Genomic DNA, 26,850 nt, shown 5'->3' on the forward strand with positions numbered 1-26,850 from the left:
GAGGAAGGAATTCAGCGTAGCCGGCTGACCGGTAAAAACTTGTCTGACCATGGACGCGCGCGGATCGCTTGGACAATCGCCAAACGGGATCCGTGACGGGCATACATTTTTCAGGATGTCCCACATATCTATTCTAGCGAGCGTTATAAATACACGGCGGGATCTCTCTCTCTCTCTCTCTCTCTCCTCCGGCTGTATCTTTTTCGGTGGGGCCGGGCGGAGAGCTGAGCGGAGAGCGAGGCGGTGAACGCGCGGAACTTCCTCGAGGCCGAAATAGGCGCGTCCGAGTTTAATTACCGGCCGGTTCCCGTGTGATCCGCCGCGACCGGCCGGTTTTATTAAGCCACCTCGTCAAAATGTAAATGAAAAGCTTCTGATATAATGCCCCTCCCCTCTCTGGCGTAATAAACAGTAATTAACGGGAGTCGACGGGCGCAAACGGCCGCGTCGGCTCTCGCTCCCGTGTCCCCGATACCGCAACAAGAAACCGCAGCCCCCACCCGCCCCCCCCCCCTTCTAGCGCGCGAGTCGCCCTCGACGTCTCCCCCCTCGCGACCAATTCGCCGGTCTTCCTGATAATTACGGTTAATTACTCGACCGAGACCGGGGCCCCCGCACGCAAGAAAACCGCAATTCATGCGAGAGAAACCCTTTCGAGAAGTTTTTTTTTCGCTGCCGCGACGGTCTCCACCCCCTCTCTCGGCTCTGTCGTGACTTATTTGTCCGTCGGATTACAGGACGGACCACCCTTTGATTTACCGTGCCAAAGAAAACGGCGGATGCCGTGCGGGCCGGGCAGGCAGCGCCGCATTTCACCCCTAATTTATACCCGGCCGCGGAGGACGCGGGAGCGCTGGCTCGGGGAAAATTAAAAATTTCTGGCCGGCTCGGGAAATCGTGGACGCGAGATTAGAGGGCGGACCATCTTTCAGAGTGATCAAGGGCGGAAATTTGCGATGCAACGAAAATACAATCGCGGTGCAGAGTAGATGCAAAAGAAAGAGGAGAACGCTCGTGAAAGAGCGTCAGGCTTTTCGTACTTTTAAAAAAGATTTGGCCTCGTTTGCGGTGCAACTTTCTGAACAAATCTGTCTATTTTAATCAGTCGTTCATATAGAAAGTGGAGGAGGATCTCTACGTATTGTTTAAATAATTTGCATTTTGTTTGTATGTGGAAAATATTATCGATATTCCAAATAACTCGAAACAACGATACATGTCAAAAATAGAGTCGAACAGAAAGTGATTAATTTAATGCCAAAGTGGCTATAACTCATCACTAAGCGCATCTTCATCACCGAGCACCCATAAGCGTAAGGTGCTACGAACACGCGCCGACGATTTTCTCCGATTACAGAAATCCAGGCCGGTGTCTGCGAAGCGATAATTAAGCAACACTCGGCTAAATCCGACGGGACTATTGCCGCGTGTGCGCGCGCGCGCGCTGCCTTGAAAAGCAGATAACCCAGTTCCCGTAAAATCACGGGGGACACCCGGCAAAGGGATTAATCGTAACAGGGGAAAATCGTTATCTCTTTCGACGCGGCCGCTGTCAACGTAGAATTACCGTCCGAGGCTTTGACCTCCCGCCGGCCGAGCGACACCGTCCACCCTTTGTCGATCCTCCGGGAAAAAATGTCGTTCGATTTGACGATGGGTAATTAGGGAATCGTGGCTCGAACCTCCCCCCCCCCCCTCTACCCCTCGCCGATAACAACGCGCGCCGATGATACCCGTCGCGCGGGATTAGCGGGACCGAAACCTCGTCGCTTTGTAGTCAGCTTTCGGCCGGCTCGAGTCGAGTGGACTCCGCCGGGATTGTTAGTGACAGCGGCGAAACGGTATTACAGGATCTGCGACCCCCTCCTACTTCTCACTCTTCCTCGTCCTCCTAATTCTCGTCCGTCCACTCCTCGCGAAGTCTCGAAGACGACCAGCCACTCGGTATCTTCGTCGACGAAATTTCGAAATTGCCCCGATTCACCGGGATTCCCGATCTCTCTTCGTCTCCCCTCTCTCTCTCTCTCTCTCTCTCTTCGTCTCCCTCTCTCTCTCTCTCTCTCTGTTCGTACTGTAACTATCTGTCTAACTATCGCCGCGATTAACACTTTGATTGCCGCGTCACGCATCCACGACAGAATTATTCCTTTGGCAACGAGGCAATTTATTTCTTCTTTTTAATTTTATTAGAATATAAGAAATATAAGAATATTTGGGAAGTATTAATGTAATATAGCTGGGCGATTTAATTTTGATTTAATTGGACGATGTACTTTAATTTCACGGAGTTTTCGAGAGTGTTGGGATGGCAGTCGAAGTGTTAATCTCGAGGGGGGGTTAACTGTGTTTTCGTGAGGAAACTGTGATGTCGAAAATGGCTTGCAGAAAATTGCAGCTCGATTTGATCGATTCTGAGAGAAAACTTTCGTTTTGGAGGAGCATTTTCAGATTAAAATTGTACTCAGAGTCTGTCGATTAAGGCAACAAATATTTGACTAGATTTGCGGATATTCAATACAGTAAAATTTTCAAAAGGATGTTCATTATTAATTGCTACAATTTTTTAATAGAAAGCAAGAAATCGTCTATTCAAATTTTTTAAAGTATTCTCTTTTATAGTCTGAAGAAAATGTTACGATTCTACTCGAAATAAATGAATCATACTAAACGAAAGTCCTCCCCCGGAATCAGCCCGAACCAGGTCTCCTCTCGACCTCGAATCGCGAGGATCGACTAACCCAGTCGTCAGCTTGAAGAGCAATAATGCTTCGCTACTAGCTCGCCAGCCATAGCATCGCCACTAACTCAGTGACAACTACTAACTCCATAAATACAGCATAGCGTATCCTTTAGGCTGTCCTAATTGAACGTCGCGGAGCACCTAAATCACTGTCGCCGATGCAAAGTTACCGGCATCGCGGTGCCTGTCGATTCCGAACATAACCGGCGAACGTCCGACCATAAATCGACAGACGCGATTCAATCGGCCGCGATACGTCGATGCGACGTTCAATTACCCAACCTGGTAGCCGTCATCTTCATCTTAGACCGTATAGACACTATATGCTATATAGACGCGGCACGTGTATAGCGCGTGCACGGAAAAGCCGAGAGCTCGATAAAAGGTGAACCAGGAAAAGATGGTTCACTGTGGTGCGGAGTAAAAAAAGGAGATTTACTCAAAATGGCTGATAGTCGATATTTTATTAGTTTTGGTATTTATTAAGTAAATGGAATATTTCTTGTTTGGTTAATTAAATTTGATTTTTCAAAATTAAATATTTTCGCAAATTCGTTTTTGTCAGATATTGAAATAATTCAAGATTGGAACATCGCTGAGTGAACGCTTGTAAATGGTATAATTTTTTTAAAACTGCCCTAATTGAGTAGAATTTTTCTGTCAATCTAAAAGGGTCCAGTTCATTCTACACCGACTTAAAAAGCAAACTATATATCGTATTAACATAGCTTATACATCGAGTTCAATGTGACGTCAAGCATACGATTCTTCTTTCCTTCTGGCAACCAAGTCGCGCGTATAGCTGAATACGGTCTAAGATCATCGACTCATCCTTTCACCCGACGGTCCCCGAACCGCGGCGTAAACTCACCTGAATTAAAGTTATCACATCCACAGCTACGACGCGCCGGAGTACGAGGTGCCGCGTAACAAGTCGAGGTACCGGAGCCGTTTCATGCGGCACCGCGACGGCGACGACTCCGACGGCGACACGAGGTCCACGGTCAGGTTCACGTCGACGGCGCAGGACTCCACGGGGATGCGGGAGCGTGTCCTGGACACCGAGGACGCGGCCCGCGGCCCCTTGTCCGGCATATTCCGGCTGACCGACTCGCCCCGGGTGATGAGGAAGCTGCAGGAGTACGAGAGGGCCGGCAAGAGGAAGAAAGAAGAGCCCGCGCCGCATCCCGTGCAACAGACCCAGCCGAAGCCTCAGGTTAATTGAAACTCTTCGCTTTATCTTTCAAAGCTTCAAGGTGTCCATCCCCCTAAAGCGGATCGCCCCGGGGAACGCGTCCCCGGAACGAAAAGCCTTTTTCCGCTCGAACAGTTTTCACAGCGGTTATCGGCTTCCCCCACCCCCCTGGCAACCCTGCCTCTGTTTTCCTATTATTCCGCAACGTTTCTGTCAAAAGTTCGACGGTTTTTGACACAACATTGGCCCGCCGCCGCGCGACCAGTCGAATCTTCGCGATTTAAACGAACCGTCCCCGCAGCCGGCATTGTTCTCCGGATCTCGGCCCCCGCGGAGAATTGTTATCGCGACCGGCTCGATATACACAGCCTACACTGTCGCTCAAAAGTAGACCCGCCGGGTTTTCCCCGTTTCCCGACGAGGGAATCAGCGATCCAACGCGGCCGCCGCTAATTGTGCGCCGCTGAAACATGAACTCTAGCTCGCGTAGCTGCCGTTTAATTATTCGAAAGACTCCGCAAGCGCGTACGCCTGGATTATTAAACGCGTGTCGCCGCTGCGGACGGCGCGCGACTCTGATGCGGACGGTTTCCGCTATTCTCGGACCAGGGTCTGACGTATCTTCAGGCCGAATCGTTGATCTGCGGATGCGTGGACGTACGAATTAGTGATATTACTTTAGGATGATTAGTAGCGTAGCGCTGTCGTTTTGTGGAGCGATTTGGAGCTCTCTGATTCATGAAATAGAAAGGTTGGATAACCAAGTGGTGCATTCAGGAGTTCAATGATTTTTAAAATGCAAGGATCGCCTTAGGTCGAGCTATTTGTGAAGCGAATAATCGCGAGTTTAGGTAGAATTTCAAGTAATAGAGGTTCTAATGTAGTTTCGATAGCTGTAGACATGTGCTCACCTAAGATTTAGACCATAGTACATTAGCAAGAGATACATAGAAGACTTTATATTATTATTTATTTATTTATTAACAGGCTCGTGACTTTTTACTTATATTAATAGTAAAAGCTAGACCGCGGATTTTATGAATTTCCGACAAAAATGATCAATATGAAAATATCTAGAGAATTAAAACATTTCATGAAGTACTGCAAAGCCTTATATCTTGCGAATAATGAGGACAATTTTTATTTTACATAAAATCCGCTGTCTAGATCATAAAACATCGAAATGTGAGGGAACATTATCTTTCGTCTGATTTTCTTACAATTTATTTGGATGCGTCAGGATGCGATTACGAGGCGATTTACTATGTTGCACAGTGCAACAGCCTTGCATTGAATTATAGATTAGAGAAGATCGCGTCGTTGAGCGATGTTTCTCGAAAGGACAACGAGAAAGGTACGCACCGGCGACACTTTTGAGCGCCAGTGTACATCTCTCCTCGAGAGCACCACAAGTATCGGTGTCCCGCCGCGCCGCGTTAGAAATAAAAGTTGCGCGACTAAATAACGATCACGTACGAATGGAGTAGCTCTGTCGAATTCACACGGCCCGTATTTGTTTTTGACAGTGATCCGACCCCGCTCGGTGAATATTTCCCAGGGATTCCCTTATTACGGGCAGCTTCGCAGGACCGGGGAGAGCGGGCACGACCGGGGCAGAGCGATCCTCCGTGTATCTCGGTATAGATACGTCCTGGACGCGATCCACGAGCAAACGAATAAATTTTTGATCGGTGAACGCGCGTGCGGCCAACGGGATATCCTGCCTCCCACGGTTGCTACACAGCCGCCGTAAAAAATCATGTGTACATAGATGCATGACGGCCCGACGTATGGACACGTAGAGGGCGTAAATCTTCCGTGAGGACGACACTTGAAATGATTTCGATACCTTACGGGATATCGATGGACAGTGTAAGAGAAAACGAGAGAGCGAGAGAGAGAGAGAGAGAGAGAGAGAGATGCAATGTGGAAGGTGTGCTTGATCTCTGGGCTCATACATATGTAAATAATTGAAGAGGCGAGTGGATGAATCAAAGTGTGTAGACACTACATTTGCTTTTGTACCGAAGTGCGATCCTGTTGTTATATAAACGAAAGAATACACGAATACAATTATTTCTCTCCTAAATGCTCGTATTTCCTTCTCGGAGAACATCCGCGAGAGAACCACCCCCTTTCTCCGTCCCGAACACGATCTCTCGAATGGCAAGCATGAGGGCTGCAGTTCCGCCGCGAGTACACCGAACGAAACTGTACTTGTTGCTTTCCGGCTACTTTGTTCGGCTACGCTGGCTTTCGCGACCGCATCTCCCGGCGAGGGCTAACGCGCCACCTTTACTGTTCGGAAGACACAGCTTCGTCGAGGCCCGAATCCCATCAGAGAGAGCGGCGGGAACGTCGTCGTTTAATTTCCCTGTGCGCGTTTTTCGCGTGCCGGAAAAGGATAAAACGAACGGAGTTTCTCATTATGGGCGATCAGGTCTCCATACGCGAGCTACCGCACGCGGGAAGAGTTCGCGGGCGTATTTACAGGCGCGTAATCGCCCGGCTGAATAATTCAGCCGGGAGCGTGTCCCGCGGCCGAAAAACAAACGCGCGGCCGCGCGGGACGTTTAACCGGGAACGTTTTCCGCGGAGGGTGCGCCGCCGTCAGCAGTGCTAAATAATTCTGTTTATCGCGTAGGTACAGGTCAGAAAGGTACCGACCGCGATGGCGAGGCAGGCCAGCGAGGACGACGAGATCACCAGGATCAAAAAGCAGAACAAAACCGCGACCGCGCCCACCACCGAGACCGTCGAGGAGCGATCGCCCGCGACCACACCTGCGCTGGCCCATCCACCTGCGAGGGAGCCACCCACGGAAAGGGAACAGGAGGAACCAGCCCGAAGACCGATGACTGCCAGGTACCGTTTACTTTCTATCCCCAAACGTCGGGGTCCCTCTGTTTCTAATCGCACACGTGACACCTGTTTCAGAGAAGTTCTGACACCCTCAACTCGATCGCAGTTTTTACCAAACACAATTTGCTATTTTATGGTTAGATCATCGACGTCCCAAAGTGCTAGAATTCCTCAATTTTTAATTAAAAATTTGGCAATTGTTTCAGATGAATTTGACATCCTCGACTCGATTAGATAATCGTCTTTCGCCTAATAAAACTTCCTTATTCAATTATATACTTCATTAGGACAGTATTTAATCTGTATAACTTGCTGTCTCTCGTTTAATCTAACTTCCTTGTTCAATTATATACTTCATTATTTATTTTTTTACTTCATTATTTATACTTCAGTATTTAATCTGTATAACTATATAGATTCGTAAGAGATCGCATCAGCTAGCTGGTTAACAGACCCGCGAATTGATCCAGCATCCAGCCCGAACGAAATAAATCCCACATCTGCCTGGAATCGTCAGCAGCCGGTGCACGAACCGGTGATTGCACAAAGCATTATAAATACACGTCATAAAATCAGCGAGGTAGCCGTGATAAACTAGGCACCCCCCGTAACTCGCCATAGGAACGCGCAGTTCTGATCAGATTCAGCTGTACCGGCGTTAACATCGAGTTCCCTCGCGGCCCTCGGTTCCATCCGCGTTTTCCAGTAGTAGTGGAGGGCACTAGTCAGACAGCCTGATTTATGCTCGTTCGCTTGGAAACGGATCGTTCCGATCCCGCGGCCAACTTCCTCGGCATTCAATCCAGCCTCGTGATGCGCCATTACGTTTTAATTGCGGAATCGATAACCGCCTCCGTGGACACCCGAAAACCGTCCCCCTCAACCCTTTAAAACATCTCGCGCCTTTAAAATTGTCTCGCGCCTTTAAAATTGTCTCGTGCCTTTAAAATTGTCTCGCTCCTTTAAAATTGTCTCGTGCCTTTAAAATTGTCTCGTGCCTTTAAAATTGTCTCGCGCCTTTAAAATTGTCTCGTGCCTTTAAAATTGTCTCGTGCCTTTAAAATTGTCTCGCGCTTCTAAAACATCTCGCGGCTCTCCACACGGGATCCAAAAACGTTCGACGCATTTTTCAGACTCCGCCGGCACGCGATAGAACAAAGATTACTCTTCCGAAACGGCCCGGTGGAATGCTCGATAGGCGCGATTCCTCCTCGAAATGCAAATTTGCTCGTGGCACTCGTAAAAGTTTAAACAGTCCAGCTTTTTCGCGTCGCCGCCACTCCGCCCCACTCCGCTCTTTCTCAATCGCGACGAATTTTCCGCCCCGGGGAATTTTTATGGGTTTTGTCGCGCTATGTGGCGGCACGTTTTAACGAGATAGGATCCTAATAGTCGGAAGTGAAATAAAAGCAGCCGAATTTTCGGTCCGGTGCGCTCGGCCCCGATTCTCGTTCGGAGTTGCCGCTACGCGCGCGAAAATTGCGGCAACAAATTCGGCGAGATCAAATGGCGGAGCTGGTTGAAACGTCCTTTAATAGCAGCAATAATAATTAATAATAATAATAGATGCGAATGTTACTTTTTCTTTTATAAAATATAGATAGTTGGTACTGAAAATAATTCTTCTATGACATAATGAAAGTATAAAACGTTTCCTTCATAGTTAATCTTGTCAGCCATTTTTCCTATAGCATAGAAAAGCCCCTTCTAAACTGACAGAAAATTCTCACCGACTGTCGCTTATTTTCAATTTCCCATAAAACATGTGCATCTCAATAAAACATAAAATTCTCTCTCCACCGAACAAAATGTATCCATAGAACGCGTTTGCTAGGCAAAAGGGTTGTCTGCGCGAAATCAGGGCGCAACGTATGCTACATCTGCGGGTTGGAACAGGTGTCGCCGCGAGACAGAGGGATCCCAAGAATCAACGACGCGCGAAAGGGATGCGGCCGCGATCCGCGATGCCGCGCGGTCTCGCAAATTGCGGCGCGTCGAATACGCGGCGCCGTGTGTGTTCCGGCCCGTGGAAGTCGTTAATTGAAATATCGTTGCTCCGGCAGGCGAACTTCGACGGATACCCATGCCCCGGCGGCGAGGAGCGCTTCATCAGACTCGAGCACGGGCTCGGAGAGCTCCGGCGGATCAGGAATCCGCAGCACCGGCGCGCCATTCACCGCCGAGGAAATGAAGCAGAAATACTTGGCGAGGGCGCCGTCGTCGAACGCGACGACCGCTGCACCGCAAGCACAAGTCGGATCGACGCCCTCCAAGGATCCCGGGACCGCATCGCCCGCGTCACGATCCTTCCAGAGCCGTTTTTTAGGCACAGGTGACCAAAAAAACCAACTCGCCCCCTATCGCTCGATCCTTTAGCTAAAAGACGACGTTTCGTTCGGACGAAAGATAAAGATTACGGGATGCAATTTTATTTAACGCTAAAAAATACAATTTTATTTAATGCTAAAGCATACAATTTTATTTAACGCTAAAAAATAAAATTTTATTTAAGGCTAAAGAATACAATTTTATTTGACGCTATTCAATATATAAGACGCGTTTTATATTATTTATTCAATAGAAACTATACAAATATACGCGTTTTTTATATTATTTATTCAATAGAAATTGATGTGGATCGCTGTATTAATTCAATGCTGAGACGTTTCAAGAATAACGCGAGTTGAAAGGAAGTTGACCGTGATTTCTACACTGCGATTATTATCATTAATTTCGGTAGCATCTGTGTAGTGTAAAAATATTCTGAAAGTGTTCTAATATCGTTGCATTCAATCTAGTCTATTTTGCTAATGGTGCATGAAATCCGGGATATGGTACTGCATGTTAAGCAGCCACTATTAAATCTCATCGATAGGCAGAGTAAAAAATGTCTCAACAGCGGGTTCACAGAACGCTAAAGGCAACTCTAGCTTAATTAAATTATTAGCTTAAATTAGCTTAAAGCGAGTTCTATTGTAACTTTTACGACAAGTAATATATTAAATAAATCACTCGTGAACATATCGCTGCCATCCGAATAAATAAATTAAACAATTATAATGGGTTCCGTAGACCTAATGATAAAACGTCAAACACAGTGCTTCAAAGTCTGCTTTCCCAAAACACCCTGCAAACTCGTAACGATTCGTCGAAGCCGCGTCAGTCAGGTTCGCGGGCGGCCTTGTTATCCGCGAGTAAATCGTCGACGCTCGGGCGTACCTCCGCCCGAACAAAACGGGCCCGGGAACTTCGGATTGGCCTAATTACACGCGGGGAGCGTTCGATCGGGAAACGATTTGTGCAGCGACGGCTGCGACGCCTTATCCGAGCGTGTACCGAGAGGTCGTTTTTTGGTTTGCCGTCCCAGGTAACCGTGCACCACCGCCGCCGCCCACGCAGACGCCACCGACGCGGGAGGAGACCACGAACAAGAAGAAGGAGGAGGAGGAGGACGAGGACGAGGAGACGAGCAGCTCCTCGGAGGAGACGGAGTCCGAGACCGAGGAGGAATCGGAGAACGATGCCCATCCGGCGACGAACGCGTCCACGACGACGGCGGCGACGGCACAGGACCGTCAGAGGAGCGAGCAGGCCATGGCGCGGACGGACATCGGTCCGCTGCTAGCCAGGAGCGCCGAGGCGAGACGGGGCAGCAAGGAGGACTCGCCTTCGACCAGGCAAGTATCCCTTTTTTCGGTGTCTTTGGTCAGTCGACTCGTCTTCGCCGGCGAAGGTGTGTTCTCACTATTTTATGCTGCAACTGCATTCACTTCATTCACTGCATTCACTGCAACTGCAGTCATTTTTTCGCAAAAGGGTATTTTATCCTAGAAAGTAAAGCTTGATAATAATTTTTATTGCAGCGTACATGGAACGAACTAAACATTATTAAGATTTTTATAATCTAAGGTTTAAATTGTAGTTGCTGTGGTAAATTTTTACCGACTAGTTTTATTGATCAAAAGTCTCTGATCTTCTTAGAAGTTTAAAGGTTGATAATGAGTACTTCGTGTTTTAATTAGAAAAGTATTACGCGGTTTATAGCATAGAATTCTCCACATTTATTATAACGCATTTATATTATTATTATATAATTCATTTTTATTATAATGCTAAGAAATTGGTTGACAATTGTGAAACATCTCTATAGGTTTAACGTTGTTTAGAAATCGAAGTTGTTACACATGAAGACTAAGCTGCCCCTAAGGGCTTGTCCAAGACAATAGTGAGAACTATCCTTGGCACAGTGAAGTTCCAGCTGCGAAAATCTCTCATTCAGAACCTCGCCCTGTTGCATATCTGCAACTGTGATTTCTACGAACCTTTGCCTCGCGAGTACACTGCGAATTTATAGAAAAATGTTCTATTGGAAAAGTGAATAGATGAAACACAGAATAGCTTAAAACGAACTAAAAGTTACCATGTGTTATAACTCACTGAAATTATTTAAGTGAGTTATATTATTAAGTGAGTTATTAAGTGAGAAAATAATTTAAGAGATAATTAAAAGATTGCGCTTTACTCTTGCGTATTGCAATTGACGCAGACGATATTTATTCTACAAAAAGATTCGCAGTGTGCTTGCGAGGCTTCAAAAATATTACACAGCAGGTGGCGATACTGTAAATCAGTGCCACATTGAGAAACCTTATGAAATGAAAATTCGACGATTGGGAAGTTAGCAGCCCTCGAAAATCTCTCGCCAGGTCCGCAGGAGTGAGAGATTTTCGATGCGAACCATGTTATAATACTTCTTCGACGTATGCGAGCTCATGCTCCGGGCACCCGTCGAATTTCCGACGGCTCCGGAGCCGACAACGTTCTCGCGTGTATCCCGTGGAGACTATTCCCCCCTCTCTCTTATTCTTACTCTCTCTCTCTCTCTCTCTATCTCTCTTACTCTCTTAATAAATAACGAGCGTGATGCAACAAGCCGGAGGTAACGAAAATCAATACCGTGAACGAAACGGGCGACGAGAGGCATCGGTGGGCGAGCATCGCTCCGAGCCGTGCTCGAGACCTTTCTCTAAAAAAACCGAACAGTTCGTCGGTCGCTTAGGGTGATCGCCCGAGCGGGAACCGGGAATCTTCTCTGAATGTCCGCGGCGTCGTTGGCCGAGATAGGCAGGGCTCGAAGGACTGTCGCAATATCGATTCCGGTCCTCGAGGAACGGAGAACTTTTTCTCGCAGGTAACTGCTGCGAGGAACTGTGAAACTTGTTCGCCTCGGTTATGGTTCCTATTTGGATTCACGTGTCGGGTTCCAAGACCGTTGTCTTAATTATCACACCATTGGACGATATAATTTTTTAATTTGATTAAGATTGGAAAAAAGTACGAATATTGAAGTAATGATGTCATATAAGTTCGCCTTGCAATGTTAATTTAATTGAAGGAATTATGCTAAAATTTCGTTAAATTCTCGAGGTTCCTGGCATGGTCGCGTTATTAACCCTTTGACTACTGTTGGCGCCTATTGGCGCCCGACACATGTTGGCTTCCTGGTACTGTAGGCGCCAATAGGCGTCCAGATCAAATTTCGCCTGTTTCGCCCGTTTATTATTAAATTTCATTATTAAATATTATAAAAAAAAAAAACTTAAAATTAATATTCACTTCAAGTAATATTGATCTAATGTAATAGAATTCGGTGTTTTGAATATTTTAATATAACTCTTCAGAAATGCGTGTCTAACGAAAGACTTCGCCGTACCCAGTGGACGTCGCGAGTGAATTGGTATCGTACCGTATACGGCCGATGCGTGTCAAAGTCTGCCGTAGCCAAAGGGTTAATGATCGTCCACTTTGTCACACGATAAATCGGTATTTCTACGTGGAAGAGGCCTGTAAAATCGACCTGGCATAACCCCGGTGACACAGTCCTTGCGTCGAGGCAAAAGAGACAACGGTGTTAGGATCGATACGGGGCAGAAACGCGAACCGTAATCGAAGCGGATAAGAAATTTCCTTCTCTCGCAACGATACACGGGGATAAAGTGTCTCCGGAGAGGCGAGCAGGGCCTTGTCCAGGACAGTCGTCTCCGCGACGCTTGTGATCGAGAAGTCGAGAGACGGTCGGGGGGGTTCGGGCAGCACCGCGAGTCAAGGTGATTGGAACCAGAATATCGAGCGATATCACTCGTGTCCCAGGTATACGTCGCCGAGAGGGAGTCCCGCGCATTCGGTGAACACGAGCCCGACGACGACCACGGCTACGTCGGCGTCTACGACGAGCGGAACGGGCGGCGGCGGCGGCGGTGGCGGCGGCGTCGCGACGCTGGCCACGCCGGCCGGCTACACCAGCAGGTTCGTAGCACACGTAGCGCACGGTCGTCAGACTGCTGATCATCAGGCCAGTTCTAATTCCAATAACCCCCACGACCGTAATCGTTTTAGGGCGTTTAGTGACGAGCGCGACGAGGCTAGTATCGCGGCAACGAGCGCGGATCGCGCGTACCGATCGGTCGCCCGGCGTCCGGAAACGTGCCCAATCGTACCTAACCGTCGCACGGACGATAGTACGGACACCGACGGAACCACCCAATCATCATCCTCCTCCTCCTACTTCATAGCGACTAGGTCCGACGGTCTCGAAGGTAGCGGTCACGTTAGTCGGGTCGCGGAAGGTCGTTCGGTGAACGACGTGAGCTCGTCGGTGAACGGCCGATCCGAACAGAGGGGATCGCGGGCCGGTAACGAGGCGGCCAGGCTCGAGAGCTTGCTCGAGCAGCCGGAGGAAAGAGGATCATCGAGGGAGTCGAGCAGCTACTCGGCCAGCACGAACTCGGAGTCGGAGTCGGGCAGCGAGACGGAGACGGACGAGGAGACCGACGAGGAAGAGGACCAGTCCAGGGACGAGAACAGCAACGTGAAGATCAAGAAGGGTCCGCGGGACGAGGTAGCCGACGTCGAAGGCACCGACGCCAAGGCGGACGAGTCCGAGAGCGAGGAGTCGACGGACACGGAGACCGACGACGACGAGACCACGGTGCTCAGCGTGCGGACCGAGCCCAGGTCCCAGGAGGACCGTCACCAGGATCGTTACGACCAGGTGAAACGGCGGAGCTCGTCGTTCGTCGGCGAGAAGAGCATCGAAGAGCTGTTCGACGACAACGGCTGGGTCGTCACCGACCAGGATCTGCAGGCCGACGGTCCGCAGAAGGTCTCGAACAGCTTCGAGCTGATCGATCGAGAACCCGAAGAGGCCAACGAAGACAAGGAGAAGAACGGAAGCTTGAAGACAGACTCCGACGAAAAGGGGAACGAGGACGAAGATACCAGCGAAGGTGCCAGGACGCTGAGTCTGTCGGGCTCGTCGGACAGCCTGCCGAGGAGCAGGGTCTACAGGCAGAGCAGCCTCGGGAAAAACGGCTGGATGGTCTCCGACGAGTCCGACAGCGAGACTGACAAGGCCGGCAAGGAGGAGGCCGCGAAGAAGGCGCGGCAGGACGACCGAGTGAACGGCACGGAGACGGACGGCAAAGCCGGGGACGACTCGTGGAACATCGACAAGGACGGCTGGGTGATAGTGAACAGGATGAAGGACACGGCCGACGGGAAGGGGGTCGAGGACGAGACGAGGAGCACGATTCGTTCCCAAACGACCGACCTCGCAGTGAGAACTAGCATCGAGAACGGTGCACTAGTCGCGAACGCTACCCAATCGAAAGAGACCGACAGTCCGAACGAGCACGAGGACACGCCTGGTGTCGCTATCAGTATACCGATGCAAATGGTAACCACCGTTTTCTGTGTGTCCGTACTGTGTTACAGCGTTCTAATCAATCTGTTCCTGTAACCCGCACACACACACACACACACGCATACATACACACGCGCGTACACATATACACACACACACACACGTGACCCACCCCGACGTTTCTCCGTCCCTTCGTTCGACGATGCTCATCGGTCGTGTTACCGTCCGGTGGTTCTTCTTTTTCCTACCATTCTCGTTCGCCAGGTTTTTCCTTTCGGTTTTACCCGCGCCCGATCGTCCGCGTTCGTCGCCGAAGATTACGCTCGCGTATACGACCGGGACTTTGATAACGAGATGCGGCAGTTTCTTCCTACGAAAGCTCGGTCCACACATTTTGCCGAGGAGCGATTTTATGCCCACCTTGGGAACGGATGCCGCGCGATTCGAGTTCAAGCTAGTTAGTTAGATATTCTTTAATACGGCCGAACTTTGATACGTTTTTACCGTATTTTATCTCCCTTTCGGAGACGAACGGAGCTACTTAATTCGAGCACCGTTGCCTTGGCGACGAATGAACTTTCGTTAGTTTGACAACGAAAGTAGCTATTCGAGATAAAATTCTTCTTTCGTGCAATAGAACTTTAGTTTGATACATTTTTTATGTAATTTATCGCGAAGACAATAAGACTGCAACGTTGAATGAAAGGAGCTGGCAAACGAAGAATCGGTTCACTCGTAATCGTTCAGGCAACACGTCGACGTGGACAGGGCTTTGGTCCCCCGTTATTTTTATCCCGGTCTCCCTCTCCTCTATTTTCCCCGACCGTGTTTCGTTGGTCGTGCCGTTTCTCGAGAGTCGATCGGGCCCGGAGAAAGAATGACGGTGGCTCGCGGAACGTTTGTTTTACAGCGACGCGCGCCGCGGCAACACGCCGGCCAGCTCCCGGCCGATGTATACATAGGTGCTAGAGGAATTCCTTCGGTCGCGCGCGCGCGCGAACGCCGGCGAGAAAAGCCACCCTCTTTTTTTCGAGCCACGGTCTGTACCCCCCTACGTCGTTCACCCCCCGAAAACTGCTGCCCCTCGGAGTCGTCCGACCTTCCGCGCGCTCAGCTGTCGTCGCGCCGCGATCGATAGAGAGTAGCAGCCGTCGGCCCGGTGGCCGCGATTTCATCGCGACGATCGTCAACCCTTTCAGGACGGGGATCGTTCTCGCGTAGAGAAGACCGGGTTAGAAGACGCGACTATCTTGGCACTATCTTTTTTTGGTTTTGTATGGTGCACTTTGGCATAATCAGTAACACTCTGTAGAAGTAGTTGTGCAAGTAACGTTGGGTACATCGCTCATTCTCATCCAACAACATCATTCATTCGCGATTCTTTAGCGCCGACCCTCGTCCGCGTTCCTTCGATCTCTCGTCGTTGGGGAGACGGTCTCGCAATTATGGTCGTGTCCGGGTAATCTTTCCGAGGCTTTCGATCCACCGATCGAAGCTTGCATCAAGACGAACGCATTTAGTTTTCTTTCTTTCTTTTTTCTTTTTTTTACGTCACGCAGGAATTGAAGTCTTGATCGGATCGGTTCTTCGGCGTCGTGTTGATTTTAGGAGACGAATCGCGCTCGGGGAAACGACGGACGGACGAGGGTCCTTGTAGTATCCTAACAGCGTTGGGCGGAGAGTAATCGGATTGATGATCGACGATTATAATTACGGCGGAATATGCAGTCGATTGATCGTGGTTGATGAATCATTTTACACGTTTTAGAAATTCTACTTTTAATTCGTGACTCGATTTTTTATTTAAACCAGTCGGTTTTTAATTTTATAATAATGCTCTATTGCAAATCTCGCTCTTACGAGTCAGGGAATATCCTAATCACTATTACCAGCCGCTATATTTAATACTGCTTTTCGCACCGGTTTTTAATTCTACAATAATGCTCTGTTCTAAATCTCGCTCTTACGAGTCGATGCATACTGGTCACTATCACTAACTGCTGGATTAAGTATCGCCATTTGCAATCGACTCCAAAAGTGATCAGAAAATAATCGATCACCGCCCAGCCCTGGTACCCGGTAAGAAACAAACGGTGAACGTTCCTTCTCGCCGAACGTCCGTCAAAGAAGTAGATAATCCTTTTTTTCAAAGAGAACGAGTACGACCAGTGACGAGCTCGTCGCCGTGTTTATCGGGGACACATCAAAGCGTGGATCCTGATTAAAACGACACCGTACAGTCCTACTGGGAGTGGTCCAGTGCCCGTCCTGAACCGGTTCGAGAATTAAATAATAACGAGGCAAACGGAACGGAGTGCCGAGAACGCGGAGACTCGCGCGTTGCCAGTAGCAATGTTGTTGTATGTTGGTGGAACTTGCATTTTTCTACATTGTGATACTTTTACGTACGATCGTTAACTATTTGTTGTTCCTATCGTTGACTCCCGCGACACGTGTCCCCCCACACCCTCCCTCCGCAATTTTGCTCAAGCCACACGTTATACGACCGCCGCGCGCGGTAGCTTCGTAGACACGATCGAAAACAAAATCGCTCGACACGCTCGCGGAACGCGTCGGGCCGGCACAGAGGCGAGCGTGTCGAGGAGAACAACCGTCCTCCCAAAAAGCAGCTTAAATCCACGCTGAAGCTGGGCTGCTTCGGTAGTTCCCCATTGATCGGATCGCGCGCGGGGGCCGGTTTCGTCGCGCGTTCGAGCCGCGCCTAAGCTCGCGGCACGCTTGTCTCGCCGGGATGGGGGGGGGGGGGGGGGGGGGGGGGGGGCATCGATGCCCGGTAAACACCGACGCTTGTCACCGATTACGAATCCGCGGTTTCCGGCCGGATAAATTCCAAAAGTTCTGTTCGACGTTGACGTGGGGCCGCGAGGAAAGTTTGCGTCGACGCGTTCGCGGAAATGAGACCGCGGCGAGACGAGCGTGTACCGAACGGTGTTCCTCGATCGGCGGTTCGAGGAGGGAAACGAGAACTGAAAAGAGCCGATCTATTTTGTCCAAAAATGCGGAAAAACCGGCCCCCACGCCGCATCGCATCGTTTCATATCATTAAGTTTTTGTACTCGTTTTTTCCTAGTGAATAGGCTTGCGTCAGTTTGTTGGTGTGGTAAATAAACTGCATTTCTTTGTGATAACTCGTATTATTTATTTCCCTCTCAAACTTGTCCTCAGTTTTACACCGAGCATAACCGCGCGAAAGCCGAGAAACGGGGGGGGGGGGGGGGGCAACGCGAGACCCTTTGAGGGTTCCTCGCGGCTCCCCCCAACCCCGCCTCTCGTTTCTTTTGTTATCTCTCCCTCGCAGACCACACGCCCCGTCCCCACACCTTTGGAAGTGCTCACTGTATGTTTCGTTTAAATGTCCACGCTGATGCAACAGAAAAAAAAGTAAAAGAAAAAAAGACTGGAACCGTAACTTTTTTGTTTCACGATTTTTGTTCTCGATCACTTTGTACACGTTCATTGTTCCCAGTTGTTGTCACGAATCTGTTTCTGTCACGTTGACCCGGAGCCCCGCGCCGGCCCCGAGTATGCCCGCGCGCGCGACGCACCAGCGCGCACACGCGCACCGTTTCATACGCGGGCGTGCTCGACCGGCCGAGGGAGCGGCACACGCACACAGACGAACGAAGAATGCATCTTTATTTATTGCACTAACAGATTGAACACGTCGGTATCGATCACACGTCGTGAACCGTCGTCCACCCCCTTCGTTGCTCGTTCCACGCGACCCAACCCTCCCGGACGTCACCGAACGCGCCCACGCCACCGTCCCCACGCTCTAAGACCCGGCCGCACGCCACGAGCGTGTCGCGCCACGCGTTGCACCTCGCGTCGCACCACCTCAAGATGCATCTCACGCACGCACGCACACGAAACCAATTCGCAGCGCGCTCGGCGAGCGAGAACGTAGGTCCGAGGAGACATGGTAAAAAAAAAACGAATTCTCGGTCTCGTAGGACATCGCTCGACCGTCGCCCCGCCATCAAAAGGTATCACACACGCATCGCTGCGAGCACCCCGCGCCGCCATGGTTTCTCTGTGTCGCGAATAACAATCTAATTAGCACCGAGGCGACGGGACACCTCCCGTTCGACTTCTCTTACAAGCTTCTTACATTTGTCCATCAGTCGCGTTTCTGGCTTGCACATCACTGCTTGCTCGATCATGCTCCCACTTGGTCACTTGTCTCGTATACATATCTTCTCATTCTCGGCACTTATGTCAGCGGTCTCGTTGCCACAGCTTCCGCCAGTGTCGGTGGAATTAGTGAACTGTTTTTAACTTCAGAGCTGGATTTATTTCAGTGAAACTGCGAGCCGCGCGAAGAGGAGGCCAACTGAACACGTCGAATGCCACGATGATCTGTGATAATCTATAGATCTGTTGTTACGTGCAATTTATTATTAGAATGGGGGTTTGACGTATTTGTGACAGAAATTAGTAGATCGAATAGAAGAACAGTGGAAACGGTTCAACAGAATTTCGAAACCAACTGTACACGTCGAATGCTACGATGATCTGTGATAATCTATAGATCTGTTGTTACGTGCAATTTATTGTTAGACTGGGGGTTTTGACGTATTTATGACAGAAATGAGTAGATCAAATTATATAAAACAATAGAAACAGTTGAACACGATTTCGAAATAATATTCTATCGCTCGTTGCAATTATAGAAAAGAAGAATATATGCCATTTTAGTTCCCGCAATTATTAATTAACGAAAACAATATTCTGCGCGAAGACGCGTCTGTTTATTATTATGTAAGCAGGTGCGACGGATTTAACTGACCAGGCGGTGTTCGCACCATTTCGGCGATGACCCCCATGGCATGCAACGGGTTGATTCCGGTGCACAGACCTGCGAAGTGTCGCGGCCACGTCTTTTGCCGCGGTTATCGACGAACATCGTGGACGTTTTTACGGTCTTCGCCGACATCGATGACCCTTTTTGACGTCACGCGCAGCTCGGTACCCGAGGCGGACCGGGTCACAAAGGGTTAAGGCTCGTCGGCCGCGGTAATCGAATCGGACGGATGCAGCAAAGCAGATTATTTTTTGGCCGGTCGGTTGCACAAATTGCGGGGCAGAGAGCGTGGAGAGCCGGTTAATCGGCGAGGGGGAAGTGCACAGAGATTATTTTGGTTGAGCGAGCGACGCGAGCGGAAACGATCGGTCAAAGTTTTGTTTGAGAGAGGGACAATTTACATGCGGGAACGTAACAGCATAATTACCGGCTGCGAGGCGGGTCCGGTGCACACGTTCGTGTCGAGGCGTTCACGGGGCGAAACGGGGACGCGTCGTGCGCGCGCCCTTCGCTAGCGACGGAGCACTTTTCGACGATCCAGCGAGCGATCCAGCGATCGATCTAGCGAGCTTCCCTCGATGAAAAAAAAAGGGCGAACGATTCGTTTCACAATTTGTCGCGAGACGCGAAACGTCGAACGGGGGCCCGGCGAGACCGGCCGCCGCGGCGCGGAGAAAATATTACAGACGGAACTAATGCGACCGCATTGTGCATCATACGGGAAGCCCCGAGGCGTGTGCGGTGAAAGCTTTAAATATAGCTCGTTTGTTACTTTAAATATCTGCTGCAGCGCGGATAGTCGGCCGTGCTATATCGGTCTGTGGTCCACTTGACTGGAAACGCGGATGTTATTCCGATACGTTTCATCGTTGAAAAGATCAATTAAACTACGTGGCCATCAAAAAACGAAACGCGCGAGCGCGCCGCGCTTTTTTCTCTCTCTCTCTCTTTTTTTACTCTCCTCTCTCTCTCTCTCTCTCTCTCTCTTTACCCTCTTTGTTTTTTGCTTCCGTCGGTCGGGCCAGGAATCGCCCGTGAATTTTGTTTCGTCGCTTTTTCGGTGTCGCGCGATCGACGCGCAGGTCGAGAGGAAAAATCGTTCGAGGATCCACGATGGAAATATAGGCACTCGGCCCGCAGCCGATGTTTTACGACTGCGGCGAACACGCGGCCGCTATTTTTTACCGCGGATATTTACCATCCGCGAGCTTGTTGCACCGCGGGAGATGCTCCGGCCCTCTTTTATGCATCTCCGTGCATAACGACGACTCGCTGGTGAATTCTGATTAGAGATCTCCCGGCGATAATGGTGCTCTCGTTGCTTTTATGGTTCGACTAGATTTTGTAGAATGTTACTGCGATGGTTTAATTTGTTCTTTGCTTTTTCTGTGATTTTACTCGGTGGAGAATTATGCGATGGCGTTTTTTGGGGACTTTGGAAATATTTTCGTCGATTTATAGTTGATCTACTCATTTCACTCTATTTATACGAAGCGTTGTTTTTATTATAATGTACGCTTGGATCGACAAATTTTCAATTATTATTCTTTGCTTTTTCTACGATTTTACTCGGTGGAGAATAATGCGATGGCGTTTTTTCGGGACTTTGGAAATATTTTCGCCGATTTATAGTTGATCTACTCATTTCACTCTATTTATACGGAGCGTCGTTTTTATTATATTGTACGCTTGGATCGACAAATTTTCAATTATTCTCCATGAAATTTTCTCAAAGTTTAAGGAATTTTTTTATAAATTCAATGACCTTAAAACAAAAACTACGCGTCCCTAGGTTTGCAGTGTAACAATAATGCTGCAAAGAAGCGTAAAAAGTGTCGAAGTTAAAGGAACCGTATTAATAATTTTCGGAAGGCAGTTTCGACAAGGCAATAGGAAAAACCGTGACCGAATTAGCTGGCACGCGAAAAGCTTTGAGTTCAGCATGCGGAACGTACCGCGGCGATGAAGCGTGGGCTCGATAACGCTCGCGCCACTTGTCCATCCGATTAAAAACGTATTCGAAATTCCCTCGATCGCGTTTTATTGCAACAGAGGCAATCGGAGATCGCCCTCGAGAATTAGGGTCGCGAGCTTCGGACGCGGCTTGCGAGGGAAAATCGTGATCAGAAGAAAGACTCACCTTCGCTGAATCGACATCGGCATCCACGTGATGGAAAATCACATGGTGCCCGATATAGGACGCGGCACACTCGCTGAAAATCCACGGGACACTGTGACCGAGCGCGGCCGCATTCATGGAATCGCAATTAACGGGATGCGGGGACGCGCGCCGCGCGTTAATGAATGGAACGCCCGCGCGCGGGTACGTGATCATCGGATCGTTTCGTCGCGGAACGAAAACGCCGGCGCTCGCGCGGACCCGGGCTTCCGCGACACGATTCATGCTGCCGGCAGTTACGTCATCCGCTAAACTGTTTCACTCTTGTGTTACTAAATCGTGTACATATCGCGGCGATGACACAACCCGAAAACCAGCCTCTAAAAGCGTCGCTGTTAAAACGGTCAATTGGAGCGCCGGCGAAATGCCGTCGGTTTCTGCGAGCGAAACGGCGAACATATTTTTTTGGGGAAATTCCCGAAACGCGTGAACGGTTTCGGCGTCGTTGTCGTCGCCGAATTGATGGTCCAATTTCATCATGCGGAATTGAAGTTTGAGTAGCGACTCGTAACCCAAATGAACCCCCAACTGGTCGCACGGAACTGTGCCATTGTCTCCGCACCAATTTAATTACTTTACTTTTTTTGTTAAAAATATATTCAAGATTATGATATATTTTTAGCGTATGATATATTTTAAAGATTGAACTCTTGAACTGTAACAACAGGTCAGATGTGTCAAAATTTGATTAATCTGTTATCAAAGTGTAAGAATGAAGGTAGATGGATTTTTTTTTCATAGAAGAAACAAAAATTGTCTGTTAGGGAAAATATTAAGGATAAAGTTAACCCTTTGCTCTAGAAGCTAACTCCAAGACTGTTGACCCCACCTACAGAATTTCAATTGCATACGCTTTATTTATTTTATCTGATTGGCTCCTACAACACCTCGCATTTCTAACAATATTTTAGATATCAAATTCGTTGACTCCCTTACACAATGATGCCGCACAGTCGTCATTCGACTGCAAAGGGTTAATAGGAGACTGGGTCATTCGGACGGTGCCTTACACAGATCGACTCCGAAGCAAATAACTCTTCGAAGTGTTAAGACCTAAAAGGAATATACAGTGGACTGACCAGTTGAGGCGACTATACTCCATAATGAAGACGCAAGCTTCAGCAGGGCTAACATAAGTAACCAACAGAGTTTCGGTGTGGTCATGCCGCAGTTCGATCGCTTCCGACCAGACGCTGGAAACCCTATTGCCAAAATAGGCCAAAATATAGCCTTAACCCCTTGCCAAAATTTCGACGAGTCTGACCTTAATACTTAACCCATTGCGGTCTTAAAGCAATTCATTTATTTTCTTCATTTTCATATAAAATAAAAACATATTATTGTGTCACATACACCTAAACTATAGAAAAGAATTAATAATTTTATTTTTCTATACGTACTACTGTTGGTTCATCGAAAATAAATTCTATTAATCAATTCCAAAAAATGCTAAGAATCGAAAAGCTTCTACTCGTTTTATCCATGAAGAAAGTAGCACGGCAAGGGGTTAAACGATCGTCGATCACCGAGTACGTGTCCCTTGCCCCCTTCTGTGCTCTCGATCTGACCTCCTACCGTAACCCAGGGAAGGGGCTGAGCCGATTAACAAAGGGACATCTGAACGAGCCAACCTTCTTGTCCGCACTGTTCCAGGTTCCTGAACAAGAGCAGGAGCCAGGCTGCGATGATGGCGCGGGAACGGGAGCGGGAACGGGAACGGGAGCGGGAGAGGGAGCGGGAGCGGGAGCGGGAACGGGACCGGGACCGGGAACGGGAACGGGAACGGGAAAGGGAGCGAGAACGCGAAAGAGAAAGAGAACGCGAGAGAGAACGAGAACGCGAACGAGACGCGGACACCGAGGTCGAGTCGCCTCTGTCGGCGAGGTCGCGGTACGCCGCGTTGAAGGAAAGAAGGCAACGGCTGGCGAGGTCACGAAGCTCGCACAACTTCGGCGGCGATGACCTCGACCTCGACGAGGAGCCACCCTCTCCGACGACCCAGTCGCCGAACGCCTATCTGGCGGCCAAGTACGGAGCCGGCTCTGAACTGGCCAGGAGTCGGAGCACCCACGCCCTCAAGTCGAGGGAGCCGAGCCCCGAACGAGACCGGCCCGGCACCGAGAAGGACGGAGCGGCCCTCAGCTCGTGGGCCAGGTACCTCAAGAATAAGTACGGCAATCGCACCATCAAGGACAAGGAGCCTTCGTCGTCTACCTCGACGATACCATCATCCAGGTAACGACAGCCACTTCTTCCTTCGATAGCTCTCTTCTCGCAAGGCTATCTATATGCAATTTAGCTTGAATGAAAGCTTTAACCCTTTCGCTCCGAACGACGGATATATCCGTCGTCCACGTGGAAACTCGCAGAGCCGAACGACGGATATATCCGTCATTCACATGGAAACTCGCAGAGCCGAACGGCGGATATATCCGTCGAGTGGATGCCGCGTATATGCGGCGCTCGGCGCGAAAGTGTTAAAGACGTAAGTGCGAACATCGAAGACTGCCGACGCGCATCATGCGCACTGCGCGGCGCGTTGCCTCGTTCAGCGGCGCTACTCCCGCGGAACGGACTGCCGTAGCGAAAGGGTTAAGATACAGTAGCCATTATTGCAGTAGCCTTTGTTTGTAACCAACCCAGTTGGACTTAAAGAGGAATTCTTTTGCAGTACCAGCGCAGCCTCGAGGAGGTTGTCTCTCGGGCTACCTCTGAGGCACGCTGGCCAAACATCCTTCGAATCCTCCGATGACGACCAAAAAAACCCGTCAGGCTCCCCCACGTCCCCTACAGCAGCTCCCGGTATACCCGCGGCAGCAGGTTCCTCCACTAGGTGAGTAACCCGTACGGAAAACTCGTAGAGAACACTGACAGAGAGACTCGTTGAACGTTCCGCAGCAATGGCCGGAGGAGTCACTACCTGCTGAAGCGGCGGCAGCTGTTCAAATTCGGGATGCGGGGGAGCGAAGCCGGATGCTTTACCTGGCCGAGAGGCCTCGCAGTCGGCCCGGACAACTCCATCGTGGTGGCCGACAGCTCCAACCATCGTGTTCAAGTAATTTCGCCTTTATGCCAAACATACCCTCGGATCTAGCAGACCGGTAGCAAATGAACTTCAATAAATCCCGAACTAACTAGAACCATTTCGAGGGAGGGGGAGGGGGCGAGTTTAAATGGATTTTCGCGATGCGGTTGAAGTTTTCGTAATTTACAGAGCCCCCGGTAATTGCTAGTCCGAGAAACACGGATAACCCCGTGGTGCTAAAAAGCCGAAGAGCGGCTGGTATATGTTACCGGTTTACCGTGGCAATTACAGGTATTTGACTGCAATGGGAACTTCATGAAGGAGTTCGGAACTTACGGAAGCGGCGAGGGCGAATTCGACTGCCTCGCCGGTGTGGCCGTGAACAGGATCGGGCAGTACATCATCGCGGATCGTTACAATCACAGAATTCAGGTGCTCGATCCGTCCGGCCGATTTCTGAGGGCCTTTGGCTCCCAGGGAACCGCGGACGGTCGGTTCAACTATCCTTGGGGCATCACCACTGACGCTCTTGGATTTATCTATGTGTGCGATAAAGAGAACCATCGCGTACAGGTACTATACTATATCATTATTCCAATTTCTAACCTACAAGGACCTATAAAAGATGCCTTTTTTCTCGGTTCTATCATCTCTCCAGTGATAGACCTTCTATATCCCCAATTCTTTTATCCCTTCAATGGTAAAGTCTAGCTAAGGCTAAAGTCAGGACTAGCAAGGGTTAATTTGATGATAAAAATGACTCCTCTAAGAATTCCAATAATATCTTAGCAGTCTAAATAAATGGGATATACCGTTTACGATTTACTTTTGCCGAGGACTAGCAAAATTACAAGAAGGTCGACGGTGCTAACGATCCGGGGTTGTGTCGCAGGTCTTTCAATCGGACGGCACGTTCGTGGGTAAATTCGGTTCCTGCGGAAGCGGACGTGGCCAATTGGAACATCCCCATTACATCGCGGTGAGCAACACGAACCGCGTGATCGTGAGCGACGGTAACAACCACCGGGTACAGATCTTCGACGTGAACGGCCGCGTGCTGACCTCCTTCGGATCCGAGGGCTCCGACGAGGGTCAGTTCAAGTTCCCCAGAGGCGTCGCTGTCGACGACCAAGGCTACATCGTCGTCGCCGACTCCGGCAACAACAGGATACAGATATTCAGCCCAGAGGGCGCGTTCCTCAAGTCCTTCGGCGGCTGGGGTAGCGGTGACGGCGAATTCAAGGGCCTAGAGGGTGTTGCTGTCACGTCGACCGGTAACATCGTCGTCTGCGACCGCGAGAACCACCGCGTCCAAGTGTTCTAATTTACTTTCTGTTTCTCTCCTACCAATTTCTCCAGCCACCCTCTATCTTCTGTCCGCCTCTCTCTCTCTTACACACACACTTTATCCTCTCTTCATTCACTTCATTCACTTCATTCACTTCATTCACTTCATTCACTCTCCCTTTCTAATCCTCGACCAAGGACTTCGAGCGTTTTCAAGGGGGCTTTTTCGGATATAACGGTATGCAACACTATGGGGGGTTCTAACTTCTCGAGACACCGTGTCATGGTAGAACAAGCAACGCTATGGTCCGTACAATTGATCAGAGGGATCTCCGATGCCGACGAACGGTTCGCGTGGCAGACAAAAATGGGGGAAACACATAGCAGTTCGACGATGGGGTTCACGTTAAAGGGGGGTGAGATTTCTTCTTCGCGTTAACTTGCTTGCTTTCGTTAGGTCTTAACATAGTTGTTTGTGTTCAGCTAATACACTCGCGGGGAAGCCCTTTGGTACAGACCATCGAAGCTTTTCTTTCTTTATATCTCTCTCTTTCTCTCTCTCTCTCTCTCTCTCTCTCTCTCTCTCTCTCTCTCTCTCTTCCTTTCTTTTCTATATCTATTCTATACTACTTTCTTCTGATTTCGGTGGGGGGGTGAACGAAAAAATGGAAAAAGACCATTTCCGGTCCTCGGACCCGCTAACGGGATTCCGCTCGATTGTCTATATTCCACTTCGCCTCGCGGCCTATCTAAATGCTAATGCCCATCGAACAGAGTTGTTCGACGCGGATCGATCAATGAAAACTTCGAAAACAATAGGACTTTCTCTCTCTTTCTCTCTCTCTCGCGGCCGTCTTGTATTCCCCTGCCCCCCGTCTTACCACCTCTGTCTTCTTCTCACCTTTATGCTGTTCGCCAGCCTTCTTCTACGCACATGATATCCGCGTAATTTAATTTAATTTATACTCAAAGTGACAACAAAATACAGTTTGTACCGTTTGTATGCTTTAAATAAATTGTTGCGGAAGTATTAAA

At 49.4% G+C, this 26,850-nt stretch overlaps 1 protein-coding gene across 1 annotated transcript in view; it reads left to right on the top strand.

The window, feature by feature from the left end:
• The window catches only part of Tn (tripartite motif containing protein thin), an 81,735-nt gene extending 54,885 nt beyond the window's left edge, over nt 1-26,850 (top strand). Inside the window, 14 exon segments of the mRNA XM_078196859.1 lie at nt 3,638-3,956; nt 6,580-6,800; nt 8,861-9,129; nt 10,165-10,474; nt 12,948-13,103; nt 13,194-14,550; nt 19,516-19,558; nt 21,567-21,609; nt 23,157-23,193; nt 23,299-23,738; nt 24,175-24,336; nt 24,402-24,558; nt 24,820-25,101; nt 25,421-26,850. Of these exon segments, the coding sequence (XP_078052985.1) occupies nt 3,638-3,956; nt 6,580-6,800; nt 8,861-9,129; nt 10,165-10,474; nt 12,948-13,103; nt 13,194-14,550; nt 19,516-19,558; nt 21,567-21,609; nt 23,157-23,193; nt 23,299-23,738; nt 24,175-24,336; nt 24,402-24,558; nt 24,820-25,101; nt 25,421-25,852 (4,228 nt within the window). The 3' untranslated portion in view covers nt 25,853-26,850.

Source organism: Augochlora pura, chromosome 3 (genome assembly GCF_028453695.1).
Source record: "Augochlora pura isolate Apur16 chromosome 3, APUR_v2.2.1, whole genome shotgun sequence".
NCBI classification, from domain to species: domain Eukaryota; kingdom Metazoa; phylum Arthropoda; class Insecta; order Hymenoptera; family Halictidae; genus Augochlora; species Augochlora pura.